At 39.0% G+C, this 12,844-nt stretch overlaps 1 protein-coding gene across 1 annotated transcript in view; it reads left to right on the top strand.

The window, feature by feature from the left end:
- Positions 1-12,844, top strand: part of OBI1 (ORC ubiquitin ligase 1) — a 44,275-nt gene that overhangs the window by 19,607 nt on the left and 11,824 nt on the right. Inside the window, exons 4-5 of the mRNA XM_005906628.2 lie at positions 1,006-1,254; positions 4,797-4,885. Coding sequence (XP_005906690.1) covers positions 1,006-1,254; positions 4,797-4,885 — 338 coding nt within the window. The remainder of the gene's footprint in view (positions 1-1,005; positions 1,255-4,796; positions 4,886-12,844) is intronic.

The following is a 12,844-nucleotide window of genomic DNA, read 5'->3' as shown; positions in this document are numbered from 1 at the left end:
GCATGTTGAAGTTATTTTCTGAGAACAGAATTCCTAACAATTTTAGTTTAATGTGACATATTCATTATAGATGAATAAATGGTATCACAGAAGAGAGTTCTAGCCCCAAATGTTTCATTGCTGGATTCAAGATGGTTCTACATGGGGAAAACTAATATTTGAAATAGTCACAGTGGTAGTTAAAGAGCTAGAATGTAGAAGAGTTCAAAATTACAGGTATTATTCTGACGTGGAAGGTGAAAGGACATGGCATATATTTTACTTCTATATGAAGCAAAAGAGAGATGTCAGCCAAAACTACAGATTACCTCGATGAAAACTGTATTTTTAAATGCACCTTGCTGCTACTGCTGCTAAGTCGCTTCAGTCATGTCCGACTCTGTGCGACCCTATAACCGCAGCCCACCAGACTCCACCGTCCCTGGGATTCTTCAGGCAAGAACACTGGAGTGGGTTGCCATTTCCTTCTCCAATGCATGAAAGTGAAAAGTGAAAGTGAAGTCGCTCAGTCGTGTCCGACTCTTCGAGACCCCATGGACTGCGCCCAGTAGGCTCTTCAGTCCATGGGATTTTCCAGGCAAGAGTACTGGAGTGGGTTGCCATTGCAGTCTCCAAATGCCCCTTAGTAAAGGAATTAAACATGCCTCAGAATTTTCTTCTGAGGAATCTACTTCCTTGTTGAATTCATGTGACTTTTCATTTTATTGAAATTGTAAATTAACTGAATATTTTAAATGGGATTAAAGATTTGACATTTTTGTTTTTTTAAATCACGAATGATCATTGAATTAAAAGCAATAAAGGTGCCAATTTTTATCAGTCAAAATACATTTTGAGAATTTCAGCTATATGTGACTTTCTGTCTACAAAGTTATTCTGATGCATTAAGAATCTATGTATCTACAGGATTTTTTATGTAAATTTTAAAAACACGTTGACTTCACTCTAGCATGTGTATGTATTTAGTGTCTATGTCTACCTGATGGCTGTGCAATGCTTTTTCAGGATGAAATAGATTGTCTGCAGAAAGAGGTAGACGAGCTTAAGAGTAAAAACCTCAGCTTGGAATCACAGATCAAGACTATTCTGGATCCTTTAACCTTGATGCAGGGCAACCAGAATGAAGATAAACTTCCAGTTGCAGATAATCCAAGTAAAATTGACCCAGAAACTGTAGCAGAGTGGAAGAAAAGGCTTAGAACAGCTAATGAAATCTATGAAAAAGTGAAAGATGATGTGGATAAGCTCAAAGAGGTAAGTTGTGGTTGTGTTTAAAATTCTGTAGTATTTTAAGTACCTTCAAAAGAATAAATAGCCATACTATTTTGAGTCATCCTTTAGATGATTTGGGGAGAAAGGACAAATCCCTGGGTGAGCATTTATAAACAATAAGAAAACTTTTTCTCCTTAAATCTTATTAGCTGCCAAGAAATATCAGGTGCTTCTATTTGTGACTGTAATTGGAGACTTTGTAGTGCCTCTGTATGAGTTTACATCTTCTTGTGAAAGAACGACATCAGTTTAAAGGATGTGTTTCTTATTTCCCCCTCTTTGTGATTTGGCTTCCTTTTTTTAAAAAGCTTATGTCAGTAACTGCCATGTATGCATAAAGACAGACCTGTCCATTTCTCTACCTATAAAATGGAAGGTTTGGACCATCTTTTTTCTAGCACTCCCTTTCTCTGAAGTTTTAATATTGTAAATAGTTAAAGACTTACTAATTCCAAGAGAACTGTGAGTGATGGCTTTAGACTACTCCCGCAAAAGAATATTGAGAGACAATTTAATTCTTTCAGTTATTCTTCATCCATGCAAGAAGATAGAGAAAGCATAGGTGAAAAGGGCAGACCTCTAGGATTTGCCAGTCTAGGAAAGGAGATGAAATCCATGGCATCAGCATTAGAGGTAATGAAGTGATGTGGAGCTGTGCTGGCCAGAGGGACTAGCCTTTTGTCTTGGCTTCAGGTTTATCCACAGTGGAGGCCTGTTGTGCTGAACAGAGATGGGTTTGTGGTATCCAGGTTCATAGCCCCCTATTCAACCTATCTGCATTCTCTTAAAATACTGTTACTGTGCTGAACTACTGAATTCCACCTCCTGAAATCATTAATGCTCTACATATTTTAGAGATGTGCTGCCACATACCAGCTCTCTGATCCTCAATAAGATTAAGTAGCAGAGAATTATCTGCAACTTAGTGTGAATACTAAGTCAAATTGCATACCCACGTATAAAATAAATGCCATTTGGGCTCAGGAAGGCCAAGATGAGACAAAGTTGGGAACATAGTGCTTTAAGAGAAAAAGAAACTATGGATGTAACTGCACTGAGTTTGCTACAAGTCTAGGGGAAGTGTGTTGTTCCTTTGGTTTATAGTGGCCACCATTACCGTGTTAGTTTGAGAAGAGAAGAGGACATGGAAAGTAAAGGTAGCTGAGAAGTCAGTGTTTATCAATCAGCCATGTCCTCATTAACTGTCCTTCTTGAACTATCAGCAAGTTCTGTATGGTTTCTTTTATATTATTGAATTTCATTAAAATATTTGGCAATAAATGCTTCTTAGAGCATGAAGATATGTATGAAAACTCTGAGTTTATAAGAGTGGTATAAGAAAAAAAAGAGAGTGGTATAAGGGATGTATGTAAAAGGAAAGTACATAAAATACAGTTTTTCTTTGTTCTTTTAAAGATCATATGTTAAATTCAATACCCAAAGTTACCTTGAGACCTCACAATTATTTGGGATACTTGAAAAGCCCATTTTGAATACCTAGTGAAGGAATTAGGTAGAACTAGGCAATAAACTTGGAGAAGGCAATGGCACCCCACTCCAGTACTCTTGCCTGGAAAATCCCATGGATGGAGGAGCCTAGTAGGCTGCAGTCCATGGGGTCGCTAAGAGTCGGACACGACTGAGCGACTTCACTTTCACTTTTCACTTTCATGCATTGGAGAAGGAAATGGCAACCCACTCCAGGTGTTCTTGCCTGGAGAATCCCAGGGACGGGGGAGCCTGGTGGACTGCCGTCTATGGGGTCGCACAGAGTCGGACACGACTGAAGCGACTTAGCAGCAGCAGGCAATAAACTGGAACATAAACTAAAAAAAATGGACTTCAGAGGCAAAACTTGCATGCAAAATACGAAATAACAGCATATTATAAACCAAATATAGGAATGCTGAAGATTCAGAATAAAGGACTACCTAGTTTGAGTGAAATGGACTTTTTTCCTCATGTTTCCAAGACAAGTAAGTTTTGAACCATTATGAAGCCAGTGTTGAGATTGCAAAGTATAATAGTTAGCTGAAGTCTTTACTACTCTTTTAGGTGCAACAAATAGGCAGGACTCTCCCCTTTGTAACTTTACCCATCCAGTTCTCCTGAACTTGAAAATATCTCTGATAATTGAGGGTTAGCCAGCCCATAAAGAGCATCTTAGAAAGCCTCAGGACTGGTGAGAGACCTTGTCAAGGGGGATGGGGAAAAGAAATCAAATGAGGTTCTAATTTAAGCTTGTCATTCATCATCAAAAAGCATTCACTAAGTGCCTCCTCTTACAGTGCTATGCTTGAGGGCTTAATTCATTGTGTGTGTGTGTGTGTGTGTGTGTGTGTTTGTTTGTGTGTGCCTGTGCACACGCATGTGTGTGTATGAGGAAGTATATTACCTTTCCTATGTCTTCAGAGGGGCAGTAATGGTGTTTATCAGTCACTTAAAGAATTAACTCTCCACAGTCCTGGTTGGTTTGCATCCATGAAGATAAGCAGGTACTCAGGCTCCAAAAGAAACCTGGATACATCTGAGAGAGTGAGGTTGAGTGTTGAAAAGAGTGTCCTCCGTCCTGCTTCTCTTGTCACCCTTTTGGGGCATTTGTGTGTGGATGGACAAGTAATACAGTCAAGAATTCTAGAAATTATTGGTCCAATTTTTAAAATCTGTTTTCAGATTTTCTTAGTTTAAACCTTTTTGTTGACAATTGTTCTGACACTTTGAATGTTAATAGTCAGACAATGAATTTCTCTTGCTAGGTTAGTGAGATTGGTTCCTAGCCTAGGGAGTCTTATTTTTTGTTGGAATTCAGAAGCACAGTGACTAGCAGATTTAAAAGAAGTCACTTCTAAGAAGATTCTACAACAGACACTCTACTTTGGGGCTACCCAGGATCAATATTGACCCTCTAGATTTTCTAGCAATAAATATTTTGTCAGGCAGTTTTTAGGTATCATGCAACTCAAAGAAGGAAATCATACTTGCGATTAAAAAAAAATCAAAAGAGAATCCATACTTATTAGAAAATATTGATCCAAGAAGTTGTGAGCCAGAGCATTTGGGAAAACCATTTTGAAGAAAGCAGGCAAGTAGTTTAATGATATTAGATATGTTATCGCTAAAAACTTTTAAAATCAATCTCATAATGCAAGATACTTAACCATTAGTTTTGTGAATAATTGCATGTGGTATATTGTTACCATGCTTAGAGTATTCAGTTATATGAAAAAGGAAAAAAAAAATTTGCCATTAGTTTAGTCCCTTAACGACTCTAAGCTAACTAACATAGCTCTGTTTATTTCCCTGGATAGAAGATTTGCAAAGTGCTTGGGGAATTTGGATTAAAATGTGTGATCATGTTTAGTTTCCCAAGTCATTCCCAATGGTGGTTTTAAGTTTCTGAAGACATGCTCTAGTATTCAGTTTTCTCATACTGTTGCTCTAAAAAATACAGATGGCTCATGTCATAATTTTTACACATTTGTTTTTAACATATGCTTAATTATTTTCAACACTTTTTTTTTAAGGCAAATAAAAAATTGAAATTGGAAAATGGTGGCCTGGTGAGGGAGAATTTGCGACTGAAAGCTGAAGTTGATAACAGATCACCTCAGAAGTATGTATTTTGCTCATAGTGCAATGTTTCAGGTTATGTCAATGTTTTAGAATAAGCTGCTGTTACATTATGTTTTTCATTGGATTCTTTGTTGAAACATGGAAGATTAAGTAGAGTGTCTTACCTGTAAATGTCAAGTGTATACTTAGGTTATTGGTAAAATCTTAGTCTCAGTTAATGCTAATGTCGGAAGAAAGGATTTCCTTCTTATCCTTTTTCCTTACCTAATTATCAAGAGGTTTGTTTTATGTGACCTAAGACTGGTGAGCCTCCACTTGGTTTTACATATAACTGTTTAATGATCCTAACAAAGAGTAGGGAGACTAACATGATGCCTTTTGGATATTTTTTGAAATAATCTTAATGATAGTTAAAATTCATCCATTGCTTTGTCTTTACCATGTACAACAACCTGTGACATAGAACTACTATTCTCCATTTACAGATGATAAAATGGAGGAATAGAGATCAAATTAATTTTTCTAAATCTTCACAGCTAGTAAGTGGTGGAAATAGGATTCGAACCCAGGTAGTCCAGCCCCAGAGCTGTGCTCTGTTACATTACACTGAAAGCTGTTACACTACCCATTACCCTAAAAAGCCTATCTGAAATAGAATTTAAGGCTTCATTTGTTGAATTTTGTACTGATTTGAACTGCACAATTAAATGAATTTTTTTATGATGGGGTTATTTTCACTCCATTCCAAAAGATACAAGATTGCAAAATTTTGAACAGTTAGTTTAAAATGCTAAGAAACAGTTGAGAATTAAGATTTGAAGATTAAGAAAAGATGAGAGAGAGCTCTTGAGGTTGTTATTGTTCTAGGGGAAAAAAAAAATGACAAGTGAAAAGAAAATGTGACCCCCCATCCCTCTGAGGAGTGGCATATCAGAACTCCACACTTTCTTCCTGTCCAGCCATTTTCTCCTAATGGAAAAAGACAAGAAAGGCATAAACAAACATTGGAAATTTATCCTACCAGAAGTAGTTCTCTGCTTGTCATTTGAAAAGGAGAAAATATTGCCTTCAGTAAAACCAACTGTGGTATCAGGAAATGGTAGAAGTAAACCATAATTACTCAAAGCAGAGATAACTAACCAATAGAGAAAGAAGCATAGCTTTTACTTTTAAATAGTTCCTTCCCCTGTGCTCTCCAACCTCATTTTTCTTTTCACTTCAGATAATGTCCTACTTTGATGAATTAGTGAAATAAGCTTAGGAAGTGTTGCCGTTAATATATGGTGGTTTGAATCTCTGCTCTTCTTATTTATTGGCAGCTCGCCTTGCCAGTCATAATAATGTTTATCCATTAGCCATTTCCCACAGCAGGCTGAATGGAACTAAAGCCATTTTGTTCGTAGCTTTTATTTCTTGAAAAGTTGCCCACCAGATTTCAGATTTAGCACTAGCCACCAGGATGTGTGTTTTTAAATATCCTTGATTCCTACCTGATAAGCAACTGAAGAATCTCACCTAAAGAAACCTCACCTCTGTCTGTTTTCACAAGCAGTCACACTTCTGAATCTCATATAACTTTGTGATTCACTGTCTTTAGCTTCCATTGCTTCCCTTCAGGGGAAAGGGAACAGGTTCACTTAAAAAACGATTTGAACTGACCCCTGTTCCAGATCAATGTGCAATGCGTTGAGGTATTAAAAGTATGGCATTTGATTTATAGCCTTGTTTACCTCTGCATCACCAAGCCCTAGTGGGAGGCAGAGAGAAGCTGACCACAGCTGAAAATACCCAAATCTGGTTCACTTGAGGAGCACTCCTGTTTGTATTGAAAACAGTACGAAATTTCGAGAGTTCAAAAGTAAATGCAAGCAAACAGAAGCCATCCATTCCATTTCATTTCCTTGATTAGGAAGTGCCTTGACCAATTACTTTTCTCCTCTACTCGGTTAGTTGTCAAGGTGTACTTTTTATATACATGGCCTGAGTGTCTAATGTATCTTTCAGGTTGTTCAGACATACTCTATGAATCAGGCAGAAGAGAGAGCTTTAAAATTTAGATACTAGAAAGGGAAAAAAATTAGGAAGGTGTATTTGTTAGCTTGGGCTGCCATAACAAATACATAGACAGGGTGGCTTAAACATTGCAAATTTGTTTGCTTATAGTTCTGGAAACTAGAAATCCCAGGTCAAGGTTCAGCAGTTTGGGTTTCTGGCAAGGGCTCTCTTTTTGACTTGCAGACAGCCGCCTTCTCACTATGTCTTTGCATGTCAGAGAGAGAGTGTGTACTCTGGTCTCTCTTCTTGTGAGGCAGCAGTTCTGTTAGATTAAGGCCTCCTCTTTATGGTCTCATTTAACTTTAATTACCTCCTAAAGACCCTGTCTCTAAATATAGTCATGCTGAGGGTTAGGGCTTCAACAAATGAATTTGGTGGGGGGGTGGGGGAGAATGGGAATACAGTTCCGTCCATGGCAGAAGGTATTTCTTTTAAGGACTTGCGGGGTGCTCTGTTGCTTAGTTGTGTCCAACTCTCTCTGACCCCATGAACTGTAGCCCACCAGGCTCCTCTGTTTATGGAGATTCTCAGGCAAGAATACTGGAGCAGATTGCCATTTCCTCCTATAGGGGATCTTCCTGACCCAGGGATTGAACCTGCACCTCCATGTCTCCCGCATTGGCAGGCGGGTTCTTTATCACTACGCCACCTGAGAAGTCCCCCTTTTAGCACTCAAGCAAATATCATGCTGTTGCCCCAAAACTAGACTACAGTCTAGTGTGAACAAAGGGGACTTAGACATTTACACTGATTTCAAGTAAATAGTATTGTATAAAAGTAATGTATTTTATGATTTTTAAAAACAGTGGTATAATCTTTAAAATGAAATCTGGATTATCATTTATCTCCTCTGCTATTGTGTTTCTAGTCTTTTACCCTCCATTGTATTTAATCTCAATGTGTACCTGGATATTTTTCCTTTTTCAACTTTAGCTTGGAAACCCTTTTGTGCAGTGTGGCAGCTATCTCACTAAGCATACTCTTCTGGATTTCAATAATATCCATTCTGTTCTTTGTCAAAACTTCATTGTCCTGATAGCTAAACTGGTGGTCCAGAAAAATGCAACTTTTTCTTTGACTTGATGTAGCCACTTCCTGAATTAGTCTCTCCCTTCTAATTTGTTTTAACCTGAAGAAAACCATCTGCCTGCCCTTTCAGTTTTCTCTAACATGGACTTCTAAGAGAATCAGATTTGATATTTGGAACTCAAGAGGGGGTGATAATGTCTTTTAGTTTGCAAGACTGGTATGTGAAGAAAAGCCATTCTCCCAGCCAGCCCAGAAATACTGAAAGTTTACTTGTTGACAGTATCCTAGATGCTTTGAACCATGCACATTCTGTTTCTGACCCTTAAAGTTGGTTAGGTTCCCCTTACTATCTTGTACTTTCCCTTGTTAGCACATAATCACAATTACTAATAATTAGTGTTTTGTGTAATTACTTCGATGAATATTAAAGTTGTGTGTAACTATTCCAGTGAATTCAACCCTGAATATTCATTTGAAGGACTGAAGCTGAAGCTCCAATACTTTGGCCATCTGATGTGAAGAGCTGACTCATTAGAAAAGACCCTGATGCTGGGAAAGATTTGAGGGCAGGAGGAGAAGCGGGTGACAGAGAATGAGATGGTTAGATAGCATCACCAACTTAATAGACATGAATCTGAGCAAACTCAAGGAGATAGTAAAGGACGGGGAAACTGAAGTGCTGCAGTCCATGGGGTTGCAAAGAGTCAGACATGATTTAGTGACTGAACAACAACTATTACTTATTTCATATTTTTCTGAGTGAGGGCTATAGTTTTATTCACTGTTATAGCCGTGCATTTTATAGAGTTCTGCTCCTAGTATGTATCTGTTGAGTAAATGAATAAAAATGTAGCTCCTGAGAGAATTCCCCTTCTATTTTGCCAAAGATTTAATGAAGAAATTTAGTCATTTTTCCTCTTCCTCTTCTCCATCTCCCATTTAATGGGGGATCCCAAGAGTGTCACACCTCCACATAGTAAGAAACAAAAATAAGAAGCTGAAGGAAGGTAGAACTGCGTTTCTCATATTCCCAAACTGTGCCCTGAAGTCTGGATATATTTGTCCTTGATAGAGTTAGGAGTTCCTAGTGATTTTTTAGCTTCAAATATTATGAAGCTTATTAATGACTTGTAAAGCATTTGAAAGTATTACGCCCTGTCTCCGAGGTTGCTCTGTTCAGTTGTGCCATTCTTTTTGCTCTAGTCTCACTGGGCAGAGTTTGTGCCATGTTGCCACCTATTTTGAGGCTTAAACAGCAGCTGGCCCATGCCCTTAGCTTCTAACTTATGTTAATAGTGTAGGGTATGAAATATATATGTACATATACAAAATTTTGTATACATAGAATTGCATAGGTCATTTAAATCAAACTTGGTTATAATTGGATTAATAATGGCTTTCCATTCTATAATTATGTATTTGGTAATGTTATTGTATCTTTAGTGAGACCTGTGGGTTTGATAGTGTTTCTCTGCAAGCATCATTTTTACTGCCCAGCAACCCTAAGACTTATCATTATGGACCAGTTTTTACCCATGCCTCAGCAACTTCCCTTTCACTTTCCACTTTCATGCATTGGAGAAGGAAATGGCAACCCGCTCCAGTGTTCTTGCCTGGAGAATCCCGGGGACAGAGGAGCCTGGTGGGCTGCTGTTTATGGGGTCGCACAGAGTCGGACACGACTGAAGCCACTTAGCAGGTAGCAGGTAGCAGCAACTTCTGGAGGAAGATGAATGCTCCAGATACTCCTGGGTGGTGATCAGTATTCTATTAGGACACAAAAAGAAGTGTTCTTAGGAGGACAGAATAGACTTCATAAATCATAAGCTGTACGTTCTTCCCCTCTTGCTGTGTTTGTGTGTTCTTTGAGCCGTCTCATCAGCTCCCATGGCTTTAATAATCATTTTCTTAATATGTCAACGATTACAAAATAAAATCTAAATCATTGGCCTTGCCTTTTCTCCGAAACTGTAGGTTCATGTTTCCATCTGTCTGTTTTATACTTTCACTCAAGATCCTGTACCTTAAATTCACTGCAAAGCACAAGAGTGAAATAAATGCCTAATTCTGGAGACAGACTACCTGGATTGAAGTTTCCCTTCTTCTACTCTCTCCTTCCCCTACCCAATTCAATTTTTGCTATACTCAAAATGGTTTTTTATGAAGTGTAAATCACGCTATTAAATCTCTTATCTGAAACTGTCCAGTGTTTTCCTAAAATACAATCCGGACACTTTGCCAGCTAGTCACGATGCTTGCCTATTCCATCTCATCCCCACAGCTTATCCTGCTCTAGCCATACTGGCTGCCTTCTGTTTCTAAAACATGCTAGAATTTTTTCCCTCTCTTAGAATGTCCACATCTTTATAAGGCTGTCTCCCATTATCAGATTCAGAGAGGCTTTTCCTGATCATTCCATCTAAAGCAGTCCTCTGAAGTTGTCCCCATGACCTTTCTTTGTGGAGTTTAGAATGGAGAAGACAGAACAAGAGGTCAAGCAACTAAACAAACAAGTAATTTCAGACAGTAATAAGGGCTAAGAAGACAGGTAATACTGTAACATTGGTTGTGCATTAACTATGGGCTCTATTATAAGTACATCTCAAGCTTTAACTCATTTAACCTCACCCACCTACTAGATAGGTACCACTACTAGCTCCATTTCACAAGATAAACACTGAAGTACAGAAAGTTTAAATATCTTCCCCCAAATCACAATGCTAGAAGGTAGACAAAGCCAGAGTTCAGTTCTGGAGAGTCTGGCTCCAGAGTCTGCTAATAATCTTATGCTGTATTGCTTCACCATGCCATGATTTTATCACTGCAGTTAAGACTGAGTCAGGAAGTAGAAGGTGCAGAAGCAGAGGGCCGCTTCCTTCCTAGCTTCCCCTCCCTTCTTCCCTCCCTTCGTTCCTTCCCTTTCTTTAACATTTAACGGTGGCTTTATGAGGTGAATGCTTGAAAATATTCAACAGGAAATTTAATTTACTCTGCACTAATGTTTGCAAATACATTGTTGCTGCTAAGTAGCTTCAGTAGTCCGACTCTGTACGACTCTGTACGACCCCATAGACGGCAGCCCACCAGGCTTCCCCGTCCCTGGGATTCTCCAGGCAAGAACACTGGAGTGGGTTGCCATTTCCTTCTCCAATGCATGAAAGTGAAAAGTGAAAGTGAAGTCGCTCAGTTGTGTTCGACTCTTAGTGACCCCATGAACTGCAGCCTACCAGGTTCCTCCATCCATGGGATTTTCCAGGCAAGAGTACTGGAGTGGGGTGCCATTGCCTTCTCCGAAATACATTGTTAGCAATTCTTAAATATTTCAAATCAACTAACTTGAAGTACAGAAGGCTTGTTCTCTAATAACTCTTCAGGTGACATGAAATCTGAATGAAGCCTATATGAGTTGATTCTAGCCTTGCTGCCCATCTCCTTCACTTGCAAAACCCCAGCACCTGAAAGGCACCTGATACATACTTGTTGAGTAATTAAATAAACAGATAAATAACGTTCGATAAATTACTTGACCTGTTGGAGCCATTACTTTTTAATGTAAAATGTGCCTAATGTACCACTTTGAAGATGAAATAATTGTATGTCCTTGGCACACCACGTAGCACAGAGAACTGGCGGAGGTTTTCGTCTAAATAACTGGATCCATTATCCATCCCACGCTAGAGACTGTTTATCCTCTTGCTTTGTTTCTGTCCTCGTTAATGGCTTTACTACTTATCTGGTTGCCCAAGATAAAAACCTCAGTCTTCCTTTCCTGCGTTTTCCACCGCTTCTTCTCATCCCATTCCTTATTGTCCAGTGTATTCTATCCTATCTATTAAATTCCTGTGTAATGCCTCTTCTTGTTCCCACTAGTTTCGATCCACGTGATTTCATGCTTAGCCAATTTTAATAGCCCTCTGCCTCATTGCTCTTGTCCTGTCACAGCTCTGGAGCATTTGCTGTATGTTGCCTGAATTCTAGAATATAAATTTGATCATCTCACTCTTGTTAATAACCTTGGGTGATTTTCTATTTTTCACAAATTGAAGGTTGGATTTCTTAGTATAGTACATGAGCCTCTTTACTAATAGGACTTTAGCTTAGCCTTCTTAGCTCCTCTCAAACCTTCCTCTTCATGTACGCTGCCGTGGCCCTGATGAATTTCTCACTGGGCCTGGATTTGCATGTGGTGACGTGTACCTTTGCTCATGTCTTTTCCTTTGCCCCTGGTCCTCTCCATTAGCCTTTCATTTTTTATTCAGCTTGATGAATCCCTACCCATCCTTTGAGACTGAGCCCAGTTGTCATTTTGTCTATGAGACTCTCTTAAGATTTCCTATTGTTCTTTTATTGTATTGTTTTAAGGATTATCAGTTACATGACTGTCATGCTCAGTCAATCTTCCAACTCCTTGGAATTAAGCCTTTTTTTCTGACCATGTCACATGGCTTGCAGGATGTTAATTCCCTGGCCAGGGATGGAACCCATGCCCCTGCAGGGGAAGTACAGAGTTCTAACCACTGGACTGCCAGGGAATTCCCAAGACTCTTTTTGTGTGTGTGATGAACTCAGTGTATATCTATATAAAGTGTGTGTGTGTGTGTGTATTTTCCCTCTGGGACATAGCAAAAGGACATAGCATTCTCACACTCTAATGCTTTACACTGCTGTTTGGAGGGAACTGACCGGGAATTAAGACTTGAGCTTTCTTGAAGCTTAAGGTATATAGGGTTTAAGAAGGCAGAGAAAGTTTCCTGGCACTCTCTAAATGAGGAGAGCAAAGGGATTCCCTGAAGTCTTCCAAAATCATCCTAGAGATTGAGAGTTTGAAAGAGGAAAAGAGGAGACAGTGTCAGGGCTTGTATTTTGAGTCTGAGTCTCCTCAGTTGAACAGGTTTTCCTGCCCTTACCCGTCTCC

This window comes from Bos mutus, chromosome 12 (genome assembly GCF_027580195.1).
Source record: "Bos mutus isolate GX-2022 chromosome 12, NWIPB_WYAK_1.1, whole genome shotgun sequence".
NCBI classification, from domain to species: Eukaryota; Metazoa; Chordata; class Mammalia; order Artiodactyla; family Bovidae; genus Bos; species Bos mutus.
The sequence above is the reverse complement of the archived record's forward strand: the minus strand, read 5'-3'. Positions and strand labels throughout refer to the sequence as shown.